Source organism: Anomaloglossus baeobatrachus (genome assembly GCF_048569485.1).
Source record: "Anomaloglossus baeobatrachus isolate aAnoBae1 chromosome 5 unlocalized genomic scaffold, aAnoBae1.hap1 SUPER_5_unloc_10, whole genome shotgun sequence".
Classification (NCBI taxonomy): domain Eukaryota; kingdom Metazoa; phylum Chordata; class Amphibia; order Anura; family Aromobatidae; genus Anomaloglossus; species Anomaloglossus baeobatrachus.
Genome location: NW_027441785.1, coordinates 474,914 through 502,837, shown reverse-complemented (window position 1 = coordinate 502,837; position 27,924 = coordinate 474,914). Strand labels below are relative to the sequence as shown.

At 43.8% G+C, this 27,924-nt stretch overlaps 1 protein-coding gene across 1 annotated transcript; it reads left to right on the top strand.

Moving 5' to 3' along the window:
• The first annotated feature begins 161 nt into the window (after positions 1-161).
• LOC142258782 (uncharacterized) lies at positions 162-27,524 on the top strand. Its single transcript, XM_075331380.1, has 7 exons — positions 162-294; positions 378-475; positions 673-763; positions 10,905-10,942; positions 22,472-22,595; positions 22,679-22,792; positions 25,130-27,524. Exons 1-7 carry the CDS (start codon positions 162-164, stop codon positions 26,572-26,574), a joined length of 2,043 nt encoding a protein of 680 aa, XP_075187495.1. The 3' UTR covers positions 26,575-27,524.
• The last annotated feature ends 400 nt before the right edge of the window (positions 27,525-27,924 follow it).

Below are 27,924 nucleotides of genomic sequence, written 5' to 3'. Positions count from 1 at the left end.
CTCCACCTCACCCCCCGATACATGAGGACATCAATGACCAGAAGATCCTAGAACTCACCTACAAGATGATTGAGCTGCTGACTGGAGAGGTGACACTGCTGGGAATGCTGGGACATTATACAGTAATGCTATGAGGGATCGGGGGGTGACGGTATCATTGTATGTGTCAGGTTCCTATAAGGTGTCAGGACGTCACCGTCTATTTCTCCATGGAGGAGTGGGAGTATTTAGAAGGACACAAAGATCTGTACAAGGACGTCATGTTAGAGGTTCCCCAGCCTCTCACATCACCAGGTAATAGACAGGACTAAATACACACGGCCTATAATTATCTGTATGTAAGGAATGAATTCAGTCCCTGTATGTGTCTCCTCCAGTTCTATCCAGTAAGAGGACAACACCAGAGAGATGTCCCCGTCCTCTTCTCCCACAGGACTGTAACCAAGAAGCCCCCGATGTTCCTCAGGATCATCAGGTAGATGGAGAGAAGGGGCCATGAAATCTCCCTATGATGTGTAGACGGCTGTGAAGGTCTTGTGCTCAGTCTTGTTTTATCCTCCAGTATTATATGTGTTATACTTGTGTAATGAGAGCGGTGGAGATGGCAGGATTAGAGCTGATCATAGATGGGACTTCTCCATCTGTCTGTGACTTTTACAATATTTGTTTCAGGGGGAAGATCTGCCCCATATTAATACTACAGAGACATATGTGAGGGGTGATGAGCGGAGTAAAGAGGAGATTCCTACAGATGACAGTGCAGGTGAGTAGTGGTCTCTATAAACCGACGAGTAAAAGGATAACAATGTTTTGAACTTTTGACTTTCATTCTCCATACCTCACCATCACCTTGAACGGGAGACGACCTTCATTTTATAAACAATCATCTTGGCTATCTCATACATAAATTATTTATTTTTTATTATTATAACGCCATTTATTCCATGACGCTTTACAAGTGAAAAGGATATACATAAAAAACAAGTACAACAATCATGAACATTAAAAAACAGACTGGTACAGGAGAGAGGACCCTCCCCGCGAGCGCTCACAGTCTACAGGGAATGGGTGAGGATACAGTAGGTGAGGACAGAGCTGGTTGCGCAGTGGTGTACTGGACTGAGGATTATTATAGGCTTGACAGAAGAGGTGGGTCTTCAGGTTCCTTTTGAAGCGCTACATGGTAGGCAAGAGTCTGATATGCTGGGGTAGAGCATTCCAGAGTTTGAGGGAGGCGCGGGAGAAATCTTTTATGAAATTGTGGGAAAAGGAGGTAAAAGGGGAGAAGAGAAGGAGATCTTGGGCATATCTGAGCTTGCGTGCAGGTAGGTACCGGGAGACTAAGGCACAGATGTAAGGAGGACACAGGTTGTGGATGGCTTTGTATGTCATGGTTAGTGTTTTGAACTGGAGTCTTTCGGCAATGGGAAGCCAGTGAAGGGAATGGCAGAGAGGAGAGGCCGGGGCATAATGAGGGGAGAGGTGGATTAATCGGGCCGCAGAGTGTAGGATAGATTGGAGGGGTGCAAGAGTGTTGGAAGGGAGTCCAGAAAGCAGGAGGTTGCAGTAGTCGATGCAGTAGATGATGAGGGCATGCACTAATGTTTTTGATGATTCTTGATTAAGGAATGCACAAATCCGGGAAATATTTTTGAGTTATAGTCGACATGAGGTAAAGATGGCTTGGATGTGTGGCTTGAAGGATAGAGCTGAGTCGAGGGTTACTCCGAGGCAACAAGATTGTGAGACTGGGGAGAGTGAGCAGCCATCAACTTTGATGGATAGGCTTGTTAGATGGGTTGAGAGAGGAGGAGAAAAGTTAATGAATTCTGTTTTATTCATGTTAAGCTTTAGAAATCGAACAGGGAAAAAGGATGAAATAGCAGACAGACATTGTGGGATTCTGGTTAGTAAGGAGGTGATATCAGGTCCAGAGACGTAGATCTGCCTATCATCGGCATAGAGATCATATCGAAAGCCGTGGAACTCTATGAGCTGTCCCAGGCTGAAGGTGTAGATGGAGAGCAGCAGGGGTCCAAGAACTGAACCTTGGGGGACACTGACAGAGGGCGAGATGAGGAAATGGTGGGAGACGCTGAAAGTTTGATTGCTTAGTCATGAAGAGATCCAAGATAGGGCCAAGTCTGTGATGCCCAGAGATGACAGAATGTGTAATAGGAGGGAGTGGTCCACTGTGTCAAAGGCAGAGGAAAACTGATCTACAATGACCCTCCTGAAGGCTTCCATTGTGCAACCCTTTGGTGACTCCAAAAGGAGAGAAGGAAATTTCTCCTTGTACCTTAGTTTCAGAATGGTGGCCAATCTAGGATGTAGGATAAAATGTGTATCATGCGAGGGTCTTGCGACAGACACTAAAGGCCGCTTTACACGCAACAACATCGCTAACATGATATCGCTGGGGTCATGGAATTTGTGACGCACATCCGGCATCGTTAGCAACGTCGTTGCGTGTGACACCTCTGAGCGACCGATAACGATCCGAAAAATGGCAAAAATTGTTGATTGTTGACACGTCGTTCAATTCCCAAATATCGTTGATCATTTTGGACGCAGGTTGTTCGTTGTTCCTGAGGCAGCACACATCGCTAGGTGTGACACCCTGGGAACGACGAACAGCGTTCCTGCGTCCTCCGGCAACAAGGTGTTAGTGACGTTAATGTGGCTGCTCTTCGCCCCTCCGCTTCTATTGGTGGCCCGCTGTGTGACGTCGCTGTGACGCCACACGAACCACCCCCTTAGAAAAGAGTTTGTTCGCCGGCCACAGCGACGTCATTAGGAAGGTATGTGCGTGTGACGTGTACTAGTGTTGCGGGCGGAGGAGGGGACGCTGCGCTCTCCCACTGCTCGGGTCCGGCGGCTGCTGCCGCTGCTGCTCGGTGGTGGCTCGAGCGGTGGGCCGGATCCCGGGGACTCGAGCGGCGTTCCTCGTCCGTGAGTGAAAAGGGGATTTGATTGTGGGGATTTGGTTATTGTCCGTGACGCCACCCACGGTTGTGGTGATATTGGTGACACCACCACTGCTCTAGATGGGGATCCCGGGAGCGGTGACAGGGAGCAGCTTTGTTAGTTCTCCCCTCCGTGGGTAGGGGGTTGGTTGTCCGTAAGCCCCTGCCAGATGGTGCTGACTTCTCTTTGTGTACCGGTCCGGTACCGCCGGGCCACCGTCCGTCCACGGTCCTTACGGTAAACTCCGATAGGCCACTCCTGCAGACGTCACCACCGTCTGCCAACCTTGCTGATCCGTCCGGGCCACACACCCGGACCAACTTCAGTCTGCTCCTTTACCACTTTCCTTCCTTCCACTTTCCACTCTCAAACTGATCTGTCCACTTTTCCCGCCTCCAGGACTGTGAACTCCTCGGTGGGTGGGACCAACCACCTGGCCCACCCCCTGGTGTGGACATCAGCCCCTGGAGGGAGGCAACAAGGGTTTTAGTCTGACTTTGGTGTGCCTGACCGGGAGTGTGGGGTGTGGTGGGTGTTGTTCTCTGTGGCCCCTGGCTTGTCCAGGGCGCCACACTAGCGATATTGTTCACCACGGGCAGCGATTTGCCCGTGATTCACGCACGACGGGGTGGGTGTGATCACTAGCGACATCACTAGCAATGTCGCAGCATGTAAAGCTGCGTTTACACATGAACTGTGCCATGTGGGCCAAGCTGCAAACAGGCAAACGTTCTGTGTCCCAAAAAGGAGGAACAATACCCTTCCTCTTCTCATGTTGACTCACTTACTCCTCCACCTCCTCCTCTCCAGCCCATCCATGTTGGACAGACATAATGCTGGGGTTGAGAGTTCCCTCAGTAGCATTGGGAATCACCTTGGTAGCACAGAAAAACAAGTCCTCTCCCTCCTCTTCCTCCTCATCACTCAATGTTGCCTCAGAAAATTGTCTGGGTAGGGTAGGAGCTTCCTCTTTGAGATTATGCAGTGATTTCTTTAACAGACACTTCAACAGACACAGCAGCGGGATGGTTAAGCTGATAATAGCCCGATCACTGCTCACGAGCTTGGTACAGTACTCAAAGTTCTCAAAAACCTCACAAATGTCAGCGATCTACACACACTCCACAGTTGTCATGTGTGGTGGCTGACTCTCAGTCTGACGGGGCATGTTGAAGCTGGTAATAAGCTACTGCCGTCTGCTGCTCACTAATCCTCACCAACAGATGATATGTAGAGTTCCACCACGTGGGCAGGTCACACATGAGTCAATGGCTTGGCAAATTAAAGCGCTTTTGCAGCAATATAAAGGCCCCGTCACACGGTACGATGTATCGTGCAATCGCATGAGCAATCGCACCCGCCCCCGTCGTTTGTGCGTGACGGGCAATTCGTTGCCCGTGGCGCACAAAGTCATTTACACACGTACTTACCTCCCTCACGACATCGCTGTGGGCGGCGAACATCCTCTTCCTGAAGGGGGAGGGACATTCGGCGTCACAGCGACGTCACACAGCGGTCGCCCAATACACGTCACACATCCCGCCCACCTCCTTCCTTCTGCATTGCCGGCGGGACGCAGGTAAGCTGTGTTTGTTGTTCCCGGGGTGTCACACAGAGCGATGTGTGCTGCCTCGAGAACGACTAACTGTCGCGGGCGGTGGCTCGAGCGGTGGGCCGGATCCCGAGGACTCAAGCGGCGCTCCTCGCCCGTGAGTGAAAAGGGGGGTATGTCTGTGGTTTAGGGATATTGTCCGTGACGCCACCCACGGTTGTGGTGAGGTTGCGACACCACCGCTGCTCTGGACGGGGATACTGGGAGCGGTGACAGGGAGCAGCTTGGATGTTGTTTCTCCCCTCCGTGGGTAGGGGGTTGGATGGTCCCGGGGCCCGGTAAGGTGTTAGGGATGGCAGGCGGGTTACGGGGCCTGGTGAGGTGCAGGGTCGCGGGGGCAGCGCTGTGCCGCATGGCACGGTGGTACTCACTCAGCCAATGATCAATGCAAAGTCTCCGGTAAAACAAACGGCTGGATGGACGGGTCCCACAGACGGCTGCGGTAGTTCTCCTGGTAGGTTGGTGGTGACTGCCTTTCCCTGCACCTGTGTTGTGTTTACGGTTCCAATGGCTTCCCACCGGTAACCCGCTCCCCAGCTTGGATGGATGCTGAGGGAGCTCATTTTGCCCGCAGGCTCTGGCCCTGGGAACTGTAGCCTTGGCGGTGACTGTGTTTCCCTTTACGGTGTGAGCGGTTGCCTTCAATCGGGTCTTGACTGCTGGGAAACCCCGGAGGTTCCCTTCGCTAACGGATTTGACCAGTTTTACGGCAACTCCTAGCCTGGTCGGGGTCCGTAGGCCCTGCCGAGTGGTGCTGGCTTCTCTTCACTCCCCGATCCGGTACCGGTGGGCCACCGCCCGTCCCCGGTCCTTACGGGTCACTCCAATCAGCCTCTCCTGCAGACGGTCACCACCGTCTGCCAACCTTGCTGTATGAGTCCGGGCCACGCACCCGGACACGGTCAGTCTCCTCTACTACCACTTCACTCTCCAAAACTAATCTGAAAACTTGACTCCCTTTTCCCGCCTTCAGGACTGTGAACTCCTCGGTGGGCGGGACCAACCGCCTGGCCCACCCCCTGGTGTGGACATCGGCCCCTGGAGGAAGGCAACAAGGATTTGTGTTTGACTTCGGTGTGCCTAACCGGGGTGTGGGGTGTGTTGTTGTAGTTCCTGTGACGTCCTGGCTTGTCCAGGGCACCACATAACCACTGGTGCGCAGAAGGAGGAACGACTTTATGAAAATGAACGACGTGTCAACGAGCAACGGTAAGGTGAGTATTTTTGCTCGTTCACAGTCGTTCGGAGGTGTCACACGCTACGACATCTCTAACGATGCCGGATGTGTGGCACGAATTCCGTGACCCCGACAACATATCGTTAGATATATCGTAGCGTGTGACGCAGCCTTTAGACCAGCAAAAGTGGTAGAGGAATGGCGGAAATGGGCACTAATACAGTACACCTTCTCAAGGGAATCTGAGCTTACAAGTTGCATGTACACTAACTCAATACTCCGGCTCATTTTTTGTTTTTTTTTTATACCTTCCTCAAGTAGGTACGGCAAGTCAGGGTATGTTTTGAGAAATTCCTGAACAACTAGGTTCAGCACGTGAGACATGCATGGCACGTGTACTAGCTTGCAGACCTTTAAAGCCAGCACCAGATTACACCCATTATCACAGATGACCAGGCCAGGTTGGAGGTGCAGCAGGGAGAGCTTCTATACGGTTGTTCTTTTACATCTTGCCACAGCTCTGCTGCAGTGTGTGGTTTTTGACCTAAACAGATCAGCTTCAGCAGAGCGTGTTGGCGCTTAGACGATGCGTTGCTGCACAGCTCCCTGCGTGGCAGTGGTGGGGAGCGTAATTCAGCAGAGGGTGAGGAGCAGGAGGAGGAGGAGAGACAGGAAGGGGCATATGATGAGGCAGAAACCAAGATAGGAGTTGGGCCCATTATTCTTGACGTGGGTAGGATGTGTGATGTTCCAGTTTGCGACTGTGTCCCAGTCTCCACCAGGTTCACCCAGTGTGCCGTGACAGATATGTATCGTCCCTGTCCACAACAACTTGTCCACGTGTCTGTTGTTAGGTGGACCTTCCCGGTTACAACGTTGGTCAGAGTACGGTTGAGATTGTTTAACACGTTTTTATGTAACACGGGGATGGCATATCGGGCAAAATACTGGCGGCTAGGAACAATGTATTGTGGAGCAGCCACAGCCAAGAGATCACGGAAACACTGTGTTCCCACAAACCTTATCAGCAACATCTCCATGGCTAGCAATTTGGCAATGTGAATGTTTTTGTACCTGTGGTTGCGTGGCTGTGTATTTACGCTTCCTTTCCAAGCTCTCAGGCACAGACAACTGGACACTTCGCTGGGACAAGGAAGTGGATGTGGTTGATGTTTGCAGTCTATGTTCAATCGCAGCTTGAGAGCAGGCAGCATAAGGCTATGTGCGCACACTGCGTTTTTTTGACGCTGCGTTTTTGTGCGTTTTTGGCCGCTAAAAACGCACAAAAACGCACCTGCGTCGAAAAAACGCGGCAAAAAACGCACGCGTTTTGCCGCGATTTGGTGCGTTTTTTTGCTGCGTTTTTGCTCACTGCGTCCTTATGCGTTTTTTATCAGTGAACAAAAAAAAAAGGTCTGATGTAATTTCCTTCTTCAATGTGTTCTTCATTCTCCACTAGTGTATGCAGAAGAGCAGACAGCTGCAGAACTACAAGGCTCAGCATCCTCCATCCAATAGTGTATGCAGGAGAGCAGACAGCAGCTGTCGAACTACAAGGCTCAGCATCCTCCTTCCAGGACTGTATGCAGGATTTCTTTGCCCCCCCAAACAAAAAAAATGACGTGGGCTTCGCCATATTTTTGTATGCTAGCCGGGTACAGCAGGCAGGTACGGGCTGCCCCCAACCCCCAGCTGCCTATTTGTACCCGGCTGGGAACCAAAAATATAGGGAAGCCCTTTTTTTTTAAATTATTTCATGAATTTCATGAAATAGTTTAAAAAAAAAATGACGTGAGCTTCGCCCAATTTTTGAGTCCAGCCGGGTACAACTAGGCAGCTGGGGATTGGAATCCACAGTGCAGGGTGCCCAAGCTTTCTGGGCACCCCCGCTGTGAATTGCAGTCCCGCAGCCACCCCAGAAAATGGCGCTTTCATAGAAGCGCCATCTTCTGGCGCTGTATCCAACTCTTCCAGCTGCCCTGATGCCGGGTGGCTCGCCGGGTAATAATGAGGTTAGGGCTAGCTGTATAGCTGGCCCTAAGCCCGAAATTCATGGTGTCACGCCAATATTAGACATGGCCACCATGAATTTCTAGTAAAGATAAAAAAAAAACACAACACACAGAAAAATATTTTTATTAGAAATAAAACACAACACAATTAGTGACTCCATCTTTATTGAAATAAAGAACCCCCCCTCTGCAGTTATCCTGGGTCAGGGTCCCGCGCCATCCAATCCGGATCCAATATCATCTGATCAGTTTGCTGGAAGGCAAAGCGATCAGATGATGTGTCAGGATCAAATGCCTGAATCCCATCACACATCAGCTGATTGTATAAAAGCCGATTATACAATCAGCAGATGCATCGGTGCAAAAAAAAAAAAATAAATAATACTCACTTATGTGCTGATTACCGGCAGCTCCTGCAGCGATGGGGCAGGAGTCTGATCCCGTCCGATCGCTGCAGCAGCTGCCGGTAATCAGGGATGAAGTCTCCTGACGCATCCGCTGATACCGGCCGGGCGCCCGCATCACCGCGATACTTACGATCACCTGATGCGTCAGGTGACTGCATCAGGTGATCCATCGCCAGGTCCTGCATCCATCGGAGCTTTCCCGGCCGTCTGCACACAGCCGGAGCGGGGGTGGCGATACCGTGAGAGGAGATGGGAGCGGGCATAGCACCGGGAGTCTGCAGACAGGTGAGTATAACTTTTTTTTTTTTTTCTACTGTTAACTTTTGTTTTCGCAGCCGCTTCCACCTCCCGCCCAGACATGGCGCCGCACGGCAGCATACATGCACAGGACGGGAGATGGAAGCGACGGTGACGGTACCGGGAGGATTCACGCTTCTGTATATACTGACAGAAGGAATCCTCTTCCTGTACACGTCACTTTACTACCCACCTCCTGCGTTTATAGCTGCGTTTTTGGTCTTAGAAACGCACCAAAACGCACCAAAACGCACCAAAACGCAGCTATTTGCGTTTCTCATTGCGTCTTTCAACATCCCATTGAACTCAATGGATGAAAAGTGCAGTGAAAAACGCGGGAATAATTGACATGCTGCGCTTTTGTGGTCACCACAAAAACGCAGCTGAAAAAAAACGCTGTGTGGGGACAGCAAAAATGAAAACTCATAGACTTTGCTGGGGAAGCAAAGTCATGCAGTTTTGAGGCCAAAAACGCACCCGAAAAACGCGCAAAAACGCCGAGAAAAACGCACTGTGTGCACATAGCCTAAGTCTGTTTCCTGGACAGCAGATTGTGAAGGACGTAGCACAGGTGATATGGCAGTGGTTTGACCCGCAGACACAAATTTGGTACCCTGGTGTTCTGCCCACCTACTGTCTGTCTGCAGTTTCCAACATCTTGTCTGCTCTATGTTTGAAACTTAACCTTTCCAAAACTAAACTACTTCTATTCCCTCCATCTTCTAACCTCCCTAAACCTGACATCTCCCTCTCTGTGTGTGGTACCATGATAACTCCTAGGCAGCAGGTTCGCTGTCTGGGGGTTATGCTCGACACCAATCTCTCCTTCACCTCCTGTATACAATCTCTTGCCCGCTCCTCTTGCTTGCACCTCAAGAACATCTCTAAAATCAGCCCCTTTCTTACCATGGAAACTACAAAAACCCTCACTGTGGCCCTGATCAACTCCTGCCTTGACTACTGCAGTTCTCTATTAATTGGTCTTCCCCTAACTAGACTCTCTCCTCTATAGTCCATCCTTCATGCGGCAGCCAGGGTCACCTATCTGGCTATCCGTTACGCGGATGCTTCTGCTCTGTGCCAGTCATTGCACTTGCTGCCTATATATCACAGGATCCAATTCAAATTGTTTGTTCTCGCCCACAAAGTTCTCCACTGTGCGGCACCCCCCTACATCTCCACCCTCCTCTCTGTCTATCACCCTATCCATTCTCTACACTCTGCAAACGACGTTCGACTAACATCCACACTAAGCCAAACCTCCCACTCCCGGATCCAAGACTTCTCCCGAGCTGCAGCAATGCCCTGGAATGCTCTGACCCAAGAAACCAGGACGAACCACAACTTACTCAGCTTCAGACGTGCCCTAAAACACAGCTCTTTAGGGTGGCCTATCACCCTCCCTAATCAAATTAAATTCAGTCCATCCACAACTTCTCACAAAATAACTCTCCATCAAACTCCACCACACCCAAAAGCATCTCAAAGATTGGCTGACTGGTTCAGGCAGCCTTTATCTATCCCTCATATCTTTGAGATAGCTGGATTGTCATTGGAAATGAGCACCTGTACCTTGTCCCCCCACCACCTCATTGTAGATGTAAGCTCTCATGAGCAGGTTTGTTTTTGTATAATTATTGTATTTTCTGGGGTGCTTGGCTGCCATGTGGTTCCACACACTGGTGGTGCTCAAGTTGCGTTTGACCTGCGCTCTGCTCAACTTGGTATGGCAGATGCTATAGATTACAATTTTTTTTCTCTGAAGGACTTTCAGAAAAAATGTCTAGACAACGGCTGAACACCCCCTTTCCCTGACTTGGACCACAGTGGGGGTGCTCTTCGGAACAGTTGACCCAGTTCTCACTCTGGGCAAACCACTACCCCTTGGTGCCTGTGTTGGTGCTACATATCCATCTTCCTCTGTGTTGCTGTGCTGGCTATGCATGTCAACGGTACAGGTCAGATCAGTGGACTCATCATGGACCATCTCGTCTTCCATCTCATCCTCCTTCGCAGTTGCGATTGTAGGCTGCTCTGATGGCAACTGTGTCTCATCATCATCAGTCTCCACCTCCTGGAGACAGTAAATCAGGTTCCTCAAAGTGGCTTTCTTCTGGCTGTAGGTTCTCAAATACTCCACTCACACCACCTCCTCTCATCTCTCTTACATGCTGCACGGTGAGAGGCCAGAGCCAACCAAAGGATACATACAAAACGAATCCTCAGAGTGGCCAAGCTTGGGGTCATATGTCTCCTGTGACATATGATGGGGGGAGGAAGAAGGACCAGGTTGAGGGTTGGATGGTCCAGCCTTGTGTGTATTCACAGTAGACTGTGTGGTCGCGGAAAATTTGTTGCTGCTTGAGAAATGTGAAGAGGCCTTATTGTCTGCCATCCAAGATAGAATCTGCTCTCACTCTTCTGGTTTACAGACACGTTTACATTCCAGACTGGCAAATTTGAGGAGGAGGTGGGTAAAGCCCAATGATACAATGGGCGCATTGTAAACTGCTATGGAATATGTATTCCACTATCTGAGTCTCATTGAGGGAGGCACCGCCCAAATGTATAAGTAAGAGCAGTCCCTCCAAAATGTACGTTACTGGGCCACCTCAGGGCCCTCACTAAACTCAGGTTTCTTGACACCTGCAGGCCCTCTGAAAATTTGAATTTAGTGCTACAGAATGACATGGAGGAGGAGGAGAGTAAAGCCCAACGATTAGGGATGATCGAATACCAAAATATCCGCTTCGACGAATAGGTCGCCGCTATTTGAATATTCGCGAATATTCGACACCCACTGTAAGTCGATGGGAAACCCGAATAATTTCACGTTGGACCTAACGGTGACCTGTGGTGACTGAGGAAAAGGCTGAAATGGATGGGAAAAGGCAGAAACAGTATGGGTAAAACCTGTAGAAGGTTGGAAATAATCTGGAATCATGCCTGGTCTCTCTCTGTCTCCTCATTCACGTTCCCTTTTATCATGCTTTACACTGCATGTGCTTTTCAAAAAGCATCCAAAACGATGCGTTTTGGATGCATTGTTAAAAAATATACTCTTAAATATATTTTTCGTCAAATACGTAAAAGCGCATGAAAGAAAGAAACTTCAAAAATGTAAAAATAAATGTATTTTATCTATTTAAAAATGGTTGCCAGGGTTCAGTTACAGAAAGGAAAAATAATATACTTTGATAGCTTATGTAAAAAGAGTTCATTTAGTCCATACTGAACAATGGGAAGTCTTTACCCATCTCTCTTTGGCTCCTGAATGGCAAGGCAGGGGATGTCATCTTCTTAGCGTGTCTTCATCTTTTCAGCCTCGAGTCTTCTCACAGCAGGCAATGTGGAGCAGCCCCCCCAATAGCCCCCTCCATCGTGTATTATATACCAGCTGCTCAGTCCATATAGGGTGTTCTAGTGGAACATAGTTGAATATAGTTCCACATTACGTAACCTTCTGGAAGCTTCGGGAAGAATATATAAATATCCTTCCATGTCATTACACAAGTATACTCATTATAGATATTTTAATGCTTATCCCTTATAAAAACTTAACTAATAAACTATGCCCTCCAACATAAACAGAACTGTGAATTTATATGTCCTTCTATAAAATATTTGATAACTAGATGTATTAATTTTAATGTTTTTACAATTCCCCCTTGAAGCGGGTAGAATAACCCCGAAATTAATTAATACATCATTAAAAAAACAAATCTTCTTTCCTTATTTGGCAATAACGAATTAATATCAATAATAATGATGAATAATAATTAATTTGCATTATTCATGTTGTAAGTTCAATAATATAATAATGTTGATTCCTGTTATGACAGGCTGTGACTGTTCAATCATATAAAAATGTATATAACTATACTTCGCTAGACCTAAAAAGAAATGCAAAAACCAAATCCGGTCACCATATGATGTCCTCTGAGTTGATGTCTTCTTATCTCCGATGTAATCCGGCATAAACACAGTCTCTTAGAAATAAATCCTTTGATAAAAATGGATGGTTACCAATTTATACAGTCCCATATTGCGTTTATCATTGTTAGATCAAAGTCCATAAACTTTATTTTTTATTGCAAAGTCCATAGCCAATGTTGATAAACCACAGTTCATGAGTGTAGAAGAATAGCAAAAAGTCTTTGATGTCTGTGCAGTGTGATTTACACTAGTCACCTTTCATGCTGCCTGTTGTCAAATAACCCAGGAACAGATGTTAAGACGTTCTTGGTCAGCACGACAGGGGTTAACTTTAACACGTCATTGCTCTTCTTAGTAACTTTAGGGAGGTCTTAATGCACAGACCATGTGTCATTGTCCATTTTGGAACCATAGGAGCACTATGTTTCTGAGATGCAAGCACGGTAAGTGTATTTTGCATGTTACACAGTCTTATTTGAGACGTTACCTTTTGGACCTTTTTGCAGAATCCCTTTTAACTTTAGGAAAATTATAAAGTCTTTTTATCTTTTGTAATCTTGATTGAAGACTTCATCCCTAATCTAAATACCAAATATGGCAATAACTATCACTAATAAATGTCACAGCGTATCATAACTCTAATACTATAATACCATGTCATTATTATTATCGTAGAAGTATTAATGTAATTGATACTCAGAATGATAAAATACTGCATAATGGTATAGACGATAGTATTTTCTTGTAATGATCTTTTTGTCGTTGGTGCATTACCCTTCCAAACCCATAGGTGGCAATGTGTTGAATGTAACCAAAATATAATATAAAGTATGAAATAATATAATGTGTACCTATAACATGTATCATATTATAAATATGAAAGACAACAATGTGGCTTTTAGTTAGACCATTGTAAATTATAAACCAAAGCAAATAACCTTTTAGAAAAGACTGGATGATACCATCAAAACACAATAATACCCATTTTAAATCATTATTGATTAAAAATATAATATATATTATTTGTAAATATAGGTAGGTAAACCTAGATGTACCTTAATCTTCCATCTTTATTACTCTAATTTAATTTATTTGATTTGTCTATTATTTATTAAATAACCTACTATAAGGAAATGTGTAACTATAAGTAATACTTCATCCTTATTGTGTTAACATACTAATATAAAAATAATGTATTACCAGAAAGTAAACAATTGTATATATTGATGAAGGAAGTATCTTTTCTTCCAAAAAATGGAACTTTTCCCTTTTAATATGATTCATATTTAATAAAGTAATATTCTTATATTAGATATTACTGAACTAAATATTGAAGTGTTTTCTCAATTGAGATATTTAAAATCTGAAGAAAAAATAAAATTGTAGAATTTAAGATTTTGATTAAAAATGTGAATATTAAATAATAATTAATATAAAAAATAGGAATAAAAAGAAAAATGAAAATCGGAATAAAAATAAAACTTGAAATAAAAATAAGGCCTTCTATGTATAGAACACCTATGTCTTTAATAATACATAACCTTAATGTTACCAGATAACCTTAATATTACCAGTATCTTATAAAATTACCAAACCTATCAGTAACCAATAAAAATAATTAAGTCATGTAACCTTGCAAATAATACACTTCTCTTAGTATATAAATGCATTATGATATACTTCAAATATATTTTTTTATTCCCAATTCTTCCTTTGTACTTGAAATATTAATTATTAAAGTATCCTGTAAACACATATATTTATCAAATATAAATGTGTGTGATTGAGACCAAACCTCTCCCTTTCAATATCATGAAATATGATATTATAAAAATTAATATGTTTAGATTAAATTAAATTAAAATTTGCGTTGTATATCTTCAAGACCATATTATAAATATCACTTCCATATTTGAAAAGAAAAAATGATTACCAATCTGTGTATCAGTAAAAGAAGTGACTAACACAAAAGATATAAAAAAATCAAAACGTTATGACCTTATTCTAGAATGTAACTCTTCAGAATAAACCCTTAATAAAAAATCCTAATATCTCTATACTAAAGAAATATGTCTAAGAATTTAAAATATATATCTTGTATAAATTCCTTCATTATTAATACTTATGTACTATAACTTATTTATTCTAGATAATATACATATATATCTTATAACTTCTAAGTTAAAACAAAAATTCCCCCTTTTTTTTTTTTTTCTCTCTCTCTCTCTGGATCCAAGTACTTTGACTTTAGCAGCTGCTCAAACAATCAATCATTCAAAGACACATCTATGCACACAAAACTGTCATGTTTTTTTCCAACATACACTTCTACATAGAAACTGACAAACACATATCCCTTTTTTTTCCAATTATTCTATGCGCATTTAAAAAATTATGTTACTAATTTGAAGTACTTCTCGAAAAAAAACAAATTCCAATGTATTACACACTGTACATATGACCATGGAACAAACATTTATTATTAGCTTTAGTACCAAGTCACATGCTCTATTACGTGCAAGGAACACCATTCCAAAACAGCAAGCAGTTTTACTACTCCAAAACTCAGATTACATTTCTAATAACTCTATAGAAGATATATATATTCATAAAAGAAACGTTAAAGCAATAATACTCTGGCAATTGGTACCTGAGAAAATAATAATTATTATTTAATCGTGCTTCCGCGATTAACTTTACCCAATAAAATATATGTTACCTGATTGAGGACAAGAACATATGTATAAATAAAAATTAATACTTCATCAATCTGTTTTACTGATAAATTCTGAGGGAAATAAAAGAATAAAATTATTATCATATTTATGATAAAAATGAAACACTTAGAATCTGTTACTTTCTCTTATTGTTTTATTTTAAATATTATTATTCATATACAGAGATCAAATTATTTAATTTATAACATTAAACTATCATTTTACTAAATGAAAATATGACCTTGATTTACTATCACTACTTTTAATATATATATATATATATATATACATATATATATATATATATATATATATGTATATATATATATATATATATATATATTGATTCACTGTATATGAATAAGCACATTTATCAAACAATAAAATTAATTTACCCAGAAATCCACTTTATTTAACTGAAGACCATACCTAATTTTTTCTTCAAAGATTCGATTTATTAGATTCCCTTTGAACTTATAGGAATCTCGGAACTTATGTAATTCAAGGTTTTCTCTTATTTGAGAGAGAATGTCTCTCTCTGGAAAACCACCCAGCTGTTGCTGACTATCAAATCCTAACCCAGGGAAAGAGTCTGCACAAGACACCTGTTTCTGTCTTTCAAAGCTATTACTCATCATTTGTCTGGGATTTTCAATCCCAGTGACCAATCCCTTCACTGGTGACAGGGGTTTTTCCTGTGAAAAAAGACTTTTAGATGATAAAAATTGGGGTGGATTGTATGGTTTATAACACGTATGCATCTTCCTCCGAATCTCATATACCCTGTCACAGAAATATCTGGATCTGGGAGACACTGTTGGTTTTTCACAAAAACTCTCCCTTTTTCGTGTTGGTTTTTCAGAACTAATTAATTTCTGTTTTGACTGACTTTTTCTAACAAAATCGATAAATGTCGTACATTCGAATAGGGACTTTTTATTTAATGCCACCGCACAGGCTGCATTATCAAGGAAATGAAATTTCTTGATGAATAAACGTATCATTCCATCCAATCTGACATTTGGAATGACCGCCCTATACAAACGTTCAAAAACGGACATAAATGAGAACGTACTCTCATTCTGTTCAATTTGTAATTCCTTCAACATCTCATAGTTTGGATCAGATTCATTCCTTGCACAGAAGATGAGATTTTTCAGCCTTATGATATCATTATCATTTGAACAATCCAATGTCTCATTGTCAGAAGACTTTTTTAATGCCAATTGTCTAAAAAAATGCTGAGGTATCCACAAACGGAATAACTGATTCGTCTCACTATTGGTTAAATTTAACTTCTCGATGGAACTTTCAAATATCTCTGAATTTCTGCAAACATGTATTTTAGGATTATATGCGGGAATTAATTTGCATATGTCCAATAAATTTTTTCTAAGTGTAATCCCTAACTTAGCCTGTTCTATTTTTAGAAACTGATCGTCGCCATTTTCTCTCTCCACGTGTCCTTCTCTGACAGCTTTCTGCCTGTGTCCCATTCTGGCTCCTCCCCCTTCTGGCTTCTCTACGTCATTTCCTGCTTCTTTCCCAGTATGCTGAAAATGACCTTGATTACGTAGCACATGTCTGCCGCCATTATCAAAATTCTGATTTGAATTACAGTCTAAATCATCTGACTGATCATTTACAACATTACAGTCAGAATTCACCATATCACTGACTGACACTCCAGGTTCTAAGCAGTCTTTGGATTTCACTATCACTGACTCTCATGACAATTCAGGTTGTCTATTTCCACCATTTTTACACTTTTCTACGATTAACTTGTGAAAATCATAGACTAAATGACAGACATTTCTGATTTTCTGTTTCTCTCTATTAAAAGACCTTACACATTCTATACGTGAATTCTCAAGTTCACACTCCTCATAAAAGCGTAACCAAATCTCTTCTACATTAGAAATATCTGGATAAGTGAACTGAAGTTTACTTTGCTTAACATATGAAGAGATAAAATCCATTTTCTTACCTGAAATGATCAGATGATCTGATGGATGATCCTGTAAGACTTGATTCACCTTGTTCAGCACGTCCAATACTTCTTATGGACTGACTTTATCTTTCTTGCTCAAAAATACGTCAAAAGTTAACTTCTGTAACTTTGTAAAGACTTTAAAGTTCATTAAAAAAAAAAACATTCATGCAACTTGACTTATACGTATTTCCTAGGTTCTGCGTGATTTTTATAAATTGTCGATTCCTGATCCTTTGCAGGAGATACTTGAGATACCCCCCTTATGCAAAGTGAAGGAACAACAAAAAATGCAAAAAAAAATTACGAATGGGTGGCTCACCAAAATGTTAAAAAATATACTCTTAAATATATTTTTCGTCAAATACGTAAAAGCGCATGAAAGAAAGAAACTTCAAAAATGTAAAAATAAATGTATTTTATCTATTTAAAAATGGTTGCCAGGGTTCAGTTACAGAAAGGAAAAATAATATACTTTGATAGCTTATGTAAAAAGAGTTCATTTAGTCCATACTGAACAATGGGAAGTCTTTACCCATCTCTCTTTGGCTCCTGAATGGCAAGGCAGGGGATGTCATCTTCTTAGTGTGTCTTCATCTTTTCAGCCTCGAGTCTTCTCACAGCAGGCAATGTGGAGCAGCCCCCCCAATAGCCCCCTCCATCGTGTATTATATACCAGCTGCTCAGTCCATATAGGGTGTTCTAGTGGAACATAGTTGAATATAGTTCCACATTACGTAACCTTCTGGAAGCTTCGGGAAGCTTCGGGAAGAATATATAAATATCCTTCCATGTCATTACACAAGTATACTCATTATAGATATTTTAATGCTTATCCCTTATAAAAACTTAATTAATAAACTATGCCCTCCAACATAAACAGAACTGTGAATTTATATGTCCTTCTATAAAATATTTGATAACTAGATGTATTAATTTTAATGTTTTTACATGCATTTTAGATGCATTTTTGACAGTGCGGTCCCACTCAGCTCTGCTACATCCCCATAGAGCATGGCTGGCTGCGCGATCAGAATAAACTCGGATGAACTTCACCTGACTTCATTGTCATTGTGCGGCTCTGTCTGATTTGTGATCACAGGTGAAGGACTCACCGGTGACCGCAAATCACCTGAGTGACTGAAGTGAGTTGCGCGATCAGCGGTGCCGTCACTCAGGTTACCCGCAGCCAGCTCGAGTCCTTTTCCTTAGAGCAGTGGCCGTGTGTAACCTGAGTGACGTCATCGGCTCACTTCAGTTTCTCTGTGGAGCTCACGGTGAGCGGCGGTGTTCTACGGCTATTCTTGTCATCTTCATGTACCAGACCTGGATGTGTGCCGCCCCCACGACAGCAGCCGGTGCTGCTCGGATCCGAATCCACGGTATGGCTCGAGGGGTTCTCCAGACCCGGGGGTCGCGCAGACACTCCGAATCAAAGGGGGACGTATTTGTACGGGATTTGCCGTAGTCAGTCTGTGACGCCTCCCACGGTTTGTGGTGAAGTATACATAAGCAAGGATGGTTGACCTTAGGGAGATCAACATCCACCACAGCGGAGACACCGTTACGTGTTTCTCAACGCTGGCAGGAAACTAGCCAGGTCTTTCACCGGGAAGGAACAACCACGGGAAGGGCAGTCTCCAGTCAAGGAGACCACCTATGCCAAACATGGTATCCATCCACAGACAGCTGTTTCGGGGTATTTGCCCCTCATCAGTGTGGAGTAGGAATCTGGCTAGTGGGAGCATTGCCTAGTAGAAGACTACATAAGCACCACCGCTGCTGCTGTGGGACACCCGGGGGTGATGGGATGGCAGCTGGTTGTTAACCCCTCCGTGGGTAGGGATGGTTGCCCCGTGACCCGATGACTTGCTGCAGGGGACGGTGATGGCAGGGGCCGACGCGCCTGATCAGACCAGGGAGTCTCAGCTTACTCACGGTTAAAGAAATCAGACAAGTCCAATGATTGACCAAGGTGCTGGTGCCCGGCCGCCGCGGCCGGGTGTACTCTGGTCCCCCACCCGCGCTGGTGGTCTGTGTCACTTTCCTCTACACTGTGTTGTGATGTGGTGGACTTCCCGGTGTGGAACGCGGGAGTCCGCTCCCGGTACTATTGTTGGGAGCTGTGCCCGCTGATGCTGACCCGTGGGATCAACCGGGCCCTGGCGGATGCCCTATCCCTCTCTGTGGGTGGTGTCTGGTTTTGGCACTTTGATTGGGACAGGACCTATAATCCTGCCCTCAATCGGTTAATTAGCTAGGCCGTTGGTTCCGGTCCTGGCTTCAGGGTCCGAGTAGCCCCTCTGTGTACGGTTTCCGGTCGGGTCTCTGGTGTCGGTATCGGCGAGCTCCTACCATGCCCCGGTCCACCTCGGATCTGCCGAGCCGTCTTCCCGTCTCCTGCTAGACACGGACCACCGTCTGCCACCTAGCCAATGCACCAGGGCTCCAACCTCGGCGCCTGTCAGTTTGAGCCTCAGACCTTTGGCACAGGCCTGGACTCCACTCCGACTCTACTCTGCACTCGAACTCGACTCCTCTTTACTCAAACTTTACTCAAAACTGACTGTTTTCCCGCCCCGGGTTCTCTAGACCCCCTAGGTGGGCGTTCTCCATCCGCCAGGTCCCGCCCACTAGTGTGTTTGTCCTGCCCTGGGGGAGGTGACTAGGGTTTCAGGTCGGCTGCTTAAACCCTGTGAGGGATGGTGTTATGCAGGGGCCTAATGTGTGTGACTACCTGGTTTTGACAGGGCATCACAGTTGAGTCGTGGGACATCATGTGGATTACATCGGACCTGGAGGGGTATTTGGGGATTTTAATAAAGTGGTGATAGCGGGTGGGGTTTTTTTCGGCTTTTATTCCAAATAAAGGATTTTTTGGGTGTATGTGTTTACTTTCTTTAACTTGTAGGCTAATCATGGGGGTGTTTCAGATGCCTGCAATTATTAACCTAGGACTTAGTGGCAGCTATGGGCTGCCATTAACTCCTTATTACCCTGATTGCCACCGCACCAGGGCAATTCGGGATGAGCCGGGTAGAGTCCAGAGACTGTCGCATCTAATGGATGCGGCAATTCTGGGCGGCTGCTGGCTGATATTTTTAGGCTGGTGGGCTCCCGCTAACGTGGGGCTCCCCATCCTGACAATCCCAGCCTTCATCTTTACCTTGGCTGGTATCAAAATTTGGGGGGGACTGCACGCTGTTTTTTTTTAATAATTTATTTATTTACTGCTCTACATAGATCCGCCCACCGGCGGCTGTGATTGGTTGCATTCAGACGAGCCCCCACATTGAGTGACAACTGTCTCACTACAACCAATCATAATAGGATAAAGAGTTGCACACTAGTCACAATGTATAGGGTAATAATGAAAAGCAGAACTGCTATGGGAATACTAGACTGAAAAATACAATGGACTATCTGAAAAAAGTGAAAAACATGAAAATGGAATGTGCATAACTGCTATGAATAATAGAAATGAGAGATGTTTAGCCATTGTATTGATCAATGCAAAGGAGCCCCAAAACCAAACGCTAAGGTAATCTCTATTTTTGGGGTCCCTAACCTATGTGTAACCTCACCTGCAGTTAAAAAACTTGCTCTGTATGGGAAGCAAAGGACCAAGCTATATATGTGAAATGAGACATTGATGCCAGGGTAAAGCCATACGGCTGGAGGCTGGTATTTTCAGGATGGGGAGCTCCACGTTATGGGGAGCTCCCCAGCCTAATTATATCAGCCAGCAGCCGCCCGGAATTCCCGCATCCATTAGATGCGAAAGTCCTGGGACTTTACCGGCTCATCCCGACTTGCCCTGGTGCGGTGGCAAACGAGGTAATAAGGAGTTAATAGCAGCAGCCCATAGCTGCCACTAAATCCTAGGTTAATCATGGCAGGCGTCTCCCCGAGATGCCTTCCATGATGAACCTGTCAGTTAAAGTAAATAAACACACACATCCAAAAAATTCTTTATTTGGAATGAAAGACAAAAAAACACCCTCTTTCACCACTTTATTAATCCCTCAAAAACACCTCCATGTCCGACGTAATCCACACAAGGTCCCACGACGCTTCCAGCTCTGCTACATCGGAAGCTGACAGGAGCGGCAGTAGAACACCGCCGCTCCTGTGAGCTCCATGCAGCAACTGAAGTGAGTTGCGCTATCAGCTGAGCTGTCACTTGTCGAGATTACTCGCTGCCACCGCTCTCACGTGGAGGACTGCAGCTGTGACCACGCGTAACCTGAGTGAAAGTACAGCTGATTGCGCGGATCACGGCAGTCACTCAGGGGATTTGCGATCACAGGTGAGTCCTACACGTGTGACCTCAAATCAAGCCATGGCACACGCACAGAGCCGCGCGATTACAATGAAGTCGGGTGAAGTTCATTCTGATCGCGCGGCACTGTCCCGCAGCCAGCCATGACAGTGATAGAGCGGTCCCAATCGGCTCTGCTGCAAGACTATGGGGATGCTGCAGAGCCGAGTGGGTGCGTTCTGTGAAAAATGTGCGTTCTGGATGCTTTTCCCACTCTGTCTATGGCAGAGAAAGCATCCAGAACGCATGAATTCTCACCAGGAATGTGCGCACTTTGCGTTCTGCAGAATGCGTCTCAGAACGCAGCTTTTTCAACTGCGTTCTGAGACGCACACACAGTGACTTTTTCGCTGCAGAATTGTACTGCAAAGTGCGTTCTTAGCCTTATGGGTCGGTTTTGCTACTTCATTTCATGTTGAATATTTTTTTAGTACCCAAATTATATCTTCCCTCCATTATTATCTCCATTAATTTTACATATCGGCTCCTCTCCCTCCCATTCAGGTCCTTATAATATCGGATCCTTTCAGTGTTTTTATTCTGTTTTCAGAAACTTTCCTGTTCAGGATGGATATGGACAGGGACAAGATGGCGGAGAGGATATTACACCTCACCCTAGAGATCCTCTTCCGGCTTACTGGAGAGGTGAGAGATTCTGATGACGTCACATTACATCATTCCTATCTATGGGAATAACAGATGGACAGAACTGGAGAGGTGAGGACTCTGGAAATGTCTGGAGTGAGATTTATTACTGTGTCTCTCCATAACCAGGATTACACAGTAGTGAAGAAGACCTCTAGTGAGCGCTGTCAGGCCCCTGTGTCTGAGGGATGGGGAAGACCCCTGAGCCCAATCACGGGGCCTCCACCTCACCCCCCGATACATGAGGACATCAATGACCAGAAGATCCTAGAACTCACCTACAAGATGATTGAGCTGCTGACTGGAGAGGTGACACTGCTGGGAATGCTGGGACATTATACAGTAACGCTATGAAGGGATCGGGGGTGACGGTATCATTGTATGTGTCAGGTTCCTATAAGGTGTCAGGACGTCACCGTCTATTTCTCCATGGAGGAGTGGGAGTATTTAGAAGGACACAAAGATCTGTACAAGGAGGTCATGATTGAGGATCCCCAGCCCCTCAAATCACCAGGTAATAGACAGGACTAAATACACACGGCCTATAAGTATCTGTACGTAAGGAATGAATTCAGTCCCTGTATGTGTCTCCTCCAGTTCTATCCAGTAAGAGGACAACACCAGAGAGATGTCCCCGTCCTCTTCTCCCACAGGACTGTAACCAAGAAGATCCCGATGTTCCTCAGGATGTGTTTCCTCCAGCTCTATCCTGTAAGAGTTATCTACTCATGTACTTTCTGCACTAATTTTGTGTTTACATTTTTAGGCTTTCTGCTGTTTTTTTTTTTTTGTTTTTTTTTTTTTCAACTGTATTGTCTTTCCTTCTGTTTGTTTCTAGTGCCTTCTCTATGTTGTTATGATGGCAACTCAAAGACCTGCAGAGAGTTCATAAATACCGTTTCCCTGAAAATTAGACATAGTCCAAAAATAACACTTAGCACAATTTTATGGGATTTTTAGAGAATGCTTGAAATATAAGCCCTACTCCATAAATAAGCCCTAGTTACAGTCAGGGCCAGCATTGGGAGTAGTCAAACTGCACAAATTCTCAAGACCCCACTCTCTTAAAGATCCCATCTGTTGTATTCTGAGGTTGATTGTTTAAGGACCTTTGATGGCTTCAAAGTCGTGTGACATGATGTAACCAAAGGTCTCTTAATTGCAGGAGTCTAAAAGAACTGAACGGAGGACAGGCTGGTTTTTTGAACTGGCATTAGGGGAAAGAGAGAGCAAACTGGGCAATTGCACACGGCCCCCTTTCTCCCAGGGGCCCCAGTGTTTATATACCAATTATAGGACTGCTTAAGGACCATTTTGACATCAAGTCATGTGACCAAAGGTCTTAATTGGAGGAGTCTAAAGTTGAAGAGAAGAGACAGGCTTGTGTGTGTGTGTGTGTGTGTTTATGACACTTTTAACCAACTTTGCCAAAATGGGCAGAGCTTGGCCAGAACAAGGGTGTGATGCCACTGCTTCTCTAATTCATAACAAACTTGGTATGTTCCCTATGCCAGAAATCTCACTCCAGTCCCTGACGTCATTTTTCAGTGTACATCACCAGTCTTGATGAATTGGAGCCCTAATGTTTATCTGTACAGGCTGCAAGACCCTGCTACCTGCTTTGGTTACAAAGCCTAAGGATAGGCCATCAGCGTTACAGCCCCAGACAACCCAGTTGAATTTTCAGCATCTCTTTTATTTTATTTTCGTCTTTTGAAAAAAACCTTTTGTCTATGTTGTGGATCAATATTTCAAGGAGATGTTTGCAGGTTTTGCCAAATGTAATGGCAGCGTCAGGATCTGTTGAAATGATAGACTCTGGTACTTTGCATGTAAATTTCTCTGCTGTCTGTGACCAGTGCAGGGAGACGCAGGCATCAAACCACAGGCTTGGGCAGGCTAGTAAGAGTTATTCTCTGCTGGGCTGCTTGTTAATGTCGGTGATCACATGCTGTAGAGGAGAAAATATTGTTTGCTGCCGTTCTGTATATGCTGGCTGGACTATTTCATTAATGCCAGCTATAGTTTACCTATACTGATCTGGTGAGGTGTTGTGATCCAGACTTATGGGTGTTTTTTGTGCATTATTACTGTGAGCTGTTGTGGTGTTAACCCTTGTTGTCATTTTTGTTGCTGCCTTCCTGCTCCTGCTTTTCTCCTTAGCCTCTCACTGTTTATTTTTGTGAGTTTGCAATGTGTCCCGTCTGTCTTAATCTGTATTTCCATCATAATCCTGCTTTTTCCTTCCCATGGGGATCACAGATTAGACCTAGTCAGGAGACTAGTAATGCACGAGACTCCGGCATCTCCATCTTCAGGGGTAATCCAGAGGTTAGGAATAGCTTAGGGTCCCCAAGCGTGAGGGACAGTATAGGAGCCCCCTGTCCTTGCAGTCAAATTATGATAATCAATCAGATTATTTACTGTAGCACATTCCAGAGAACTGGTGCTAGGAATGGGAAAGCCGAATTAACAAAGATGTAACTCTTAAGGCCACTTTACACACACACACCGATATCGCTAGCGATCTCGTTAGCGATGTGACACGCCCAGATCGTTACTCCAATTTGCTGAGATCGCTCATAGGTCGTTTTTTAGCAGTCACACGTACCCATCTCACAAACGACGCTACATCGTTCAGCGATATATTGTTTGACCAAGGCGGTCGTGTGGATGTTGTTCGTCGTTGGCAGGGTGTCAAATATAGCAATATGTCTGCTGTGTTCCAAACGATGAACAATATTTTGAAACTGAACGTTGTGTCAACGATCAACGATGTTCGCTATGTTTAAGATCGTTCGGAGTCGCACGTAGGTGTCACACGCAACGACATCGTTAACGACGATGGAAGTGCATCACGAAAACCGTGACCCCGACGACATATCGTCAGATAAATCATAGCGTGTAAAGGGGCCTTTAGATCTCGATATTGGACAACAGATTCAGAATAATTTTTTCCCTAAATTAATTTCTGATGTTATGGTTTAAACAAAAATGTATTTTCAAGATAATTTTTAATGATATTAATAACTTTGTGTTTATTTTTAGCAGATGACTGTATTGGGAGTTCAGATGGATCTCTAATATCTTCAGAATTTATAACAGATGATGAAATTATACCACATGATACATATGAAGAGCATGCTGTTGTCCCAGATATAAATCCAGTCCTTCCTCGGAAAGCTCTATCATCTGAGTTTTTCAAACAAGCCCAAAATTCCCATTCATCACAGAATTGTAAGCAGAATAAAAGTTTCAGAAGGGATGTGGAATATGAAACGGATGAAACGGTTCCTACAAGGGAGAAGCCATTTTCATGTTTAAAATGTGGGAAATGTTTTACCAGGAAATCACATCTTCTTGACCATCAAAAATATCACACTGGGAAGAATCCATTTTCATGTCAAGAATGTGGGAAATGTTTTATTCAGAAATCACACCTTGCTAGACATCAGAAAATTCACACAGGGGAGAAACCAGTTTCATGCTCAGAATGTGGGAAATGTTTTAGTCATAAATCAGAATTTGTTAGACATCAGAAAATTCACACAGGGGAGAAACCATTTTCATGTTCAGAGTGTGGGAAATGTTTTAGTCAGAAATCAAATTTTGTTAGACATCAGAAAATTCACACAGGGGAGAAGGTATTTTCATGTTCAGAGTGTGGGAAATGTTTTATTGCGAAATCAGTTCTTGTTATGCATCAAAGATCTCACACAGGGGAGAAGCCATTTTCATGTTCAGAATGTGGGAAATGTTTTATTCAGAAATCAGCTCTTGTTGTGCATCAAAGATCTCACACAGGAGAGAAGCCATTTTCATGTTCAGAATGTGGAAAATGTTTTATCCAGAAATCAGATCTTCTTAGGCATCAAAGATCTCACACAGAGGATAAGCCATTTTCATGTTCAGAATGTGGAAAATGTTTTATTCAGATGTCACATCTTGTTAGACATCATAAAAATCACACAGGGGACAATCCATTTTCATGTTCAGAGTGTGGGAAAAGTTTTAGTCAGAAATCAGAATTTGTTAGACATCAGAAAATTCACACAGGGGAGAACGTATTTTCATGTTCAGAATGTGGGAAATTTTATATTCAGAAATCAGATCTTGTTATGCATCAAAGATCTCACACAGGTGAGAAGCCATTTTCATGTTCAGAATGTGGGCAATGTTTTACTAGTAAATCAAATGAAGTTAGACATCATAAAATTCACACAGGGGAGAAGCCATTTTCATGTTCAGAATGTGGGAAATGTTTTATTGAGAAATCACATCTTGTTGTGCATCAAAGATCTCACACAGGGGAGAAGCCATTTTCATGTTCAGAATGTGGGAAATGTTTTATTGAGAAATCACATCTTGTTGTGCATCAAAGATCTCACACAGGGGAGAAGCCATTTTCATGTTCAGAATGTGGGAAATGTTTTATTCGGAAAGCACATCTTGTTAGGCATCAAAGATCTCACACAGGGGACAATCCATTTTAATGTTCAGAGTATGGGAAATGGGTTAGTCAGAAATCAGAATTTGTTAGACATCAGAAAATTCACAAACGGGAGAACGTATTTTCAGGTTCAGAATGTGGGCAATGTTTTACTAGTAAATCAGGTCTTGTTAAACATGTTAAGAAGCTGCATAGGGAAGGAACCTTTTTCATGTTGTGAATAATTGAAATGTTTAATTGGTAAATCAAGTCTTGCCGACCATCAGAAAACCAACAGAGTGGAGCAGCCATTCTTGCTTTCAGAATTTGCCAAATGGTTTTAAGACTAATCAGTTCCTGCTGTCCGATGAGTCACACAGGAGAAGCCATCATGTTGTACTATAATTCAAAGGGTTTTATAAAAAAAATTGGCTACAATTGCTCAAGTAAGAATTTGTGAGGAAAAGAACCATTTTATTTCTTTTTAAACTTATTGTATTTTTTGGACCATAAGACACACCTAGGTTTTGAAGAAGGAATATAGGGAAAAAGATTAACACAAAAAATGTGGTCATGACTCACTGCTATGGGGGGGGAGGGGGGGTGTGGATCTGCTGCTGACACTGTTACTGGGAAAAATTCCCCAATTCTGTACTGATGTCACCCAACCTGGGCCCCTTCCAGGTACTGTTGATGTGTCTCCCATCCTCGTGTATACTGTATATCCATCCTGGTATATATGTTGCCCATTTTTATCCCATCCTGGTATATATGATTCTTGCCCTAGTATATATGTCCCCATTCTTGTATATTTAGCCCTCCTCTCGGGCCCATTCTTGTATATATTTCCCCATCACGCTGCACACATAAGAAAATCACCTTTTGTTTCTCCCCTATTTCCTCATAGACTGTAAGCTTACGAGCACGGCCCTCACTCCTCCTGGTATCTTAATTTTGTTACTTTGTATTGTCTCAAATTGTCTGTACATGTCCCCTCTGAATTGTTAAGCGCTGCGGAATATATTGTCGCTATAGAAATAAAACTTTATTATTATATTATAAAAGAAATTATTATACTCCCCATCCCTCTGCTCTCCCGGTGCACGGTGTTCTTTTCTGATGCTGGCAAGTGACTTCACCATGTAAGCGGAGAAGCCCATGACATTACTGCCATGTGCCCTCAGTTACACGCAGACGTAAGTGTTAGAGAATAGTCAGCCATAATGTGCTGAGCAGTCATGTTGTATCGAACAGCCATCTTGGGAAGACTTGAGCAAACTAACTTTGCAGCTAATGAGATGCACTGAGTTCTCCCCCCAGAGAGGAGATAGAGATGACATCAGTGTAATTAGGAAGTATAAGAAAAGGTCCAAAAAGGTTAAATCGAATAGAAGAATACAATTGCGTCAGTTGA

What these genes read in the sequence shown, in the direction of transcription:
- LOC142258782 (XM_075331380.1), top strand. Translation starts at nt 162, where the DNA reads ATGTGTCAGGTTCCTATAAGGTGTCAGGACGTCACCGTCTATTTCTCC. An exon ending in CTGGCAAATTTGAGGAGGAG is followed by an intron (nt 10,943 to 22,471) that starts GTGGGTAAAGCC and finishes TGTATGTGTCAG; the next exon opens with GTTCCTATAAGGTGTCAGGA. An exon ending in CCAGCCCCTCAAATCACCAG is followed by an intron (nt 22,596 to 22,678) that starts GTAATAGACAGG and finishes TGTCTCCTCCAG; the next exon opens with TTCTATCCAGTAAGAGGACA.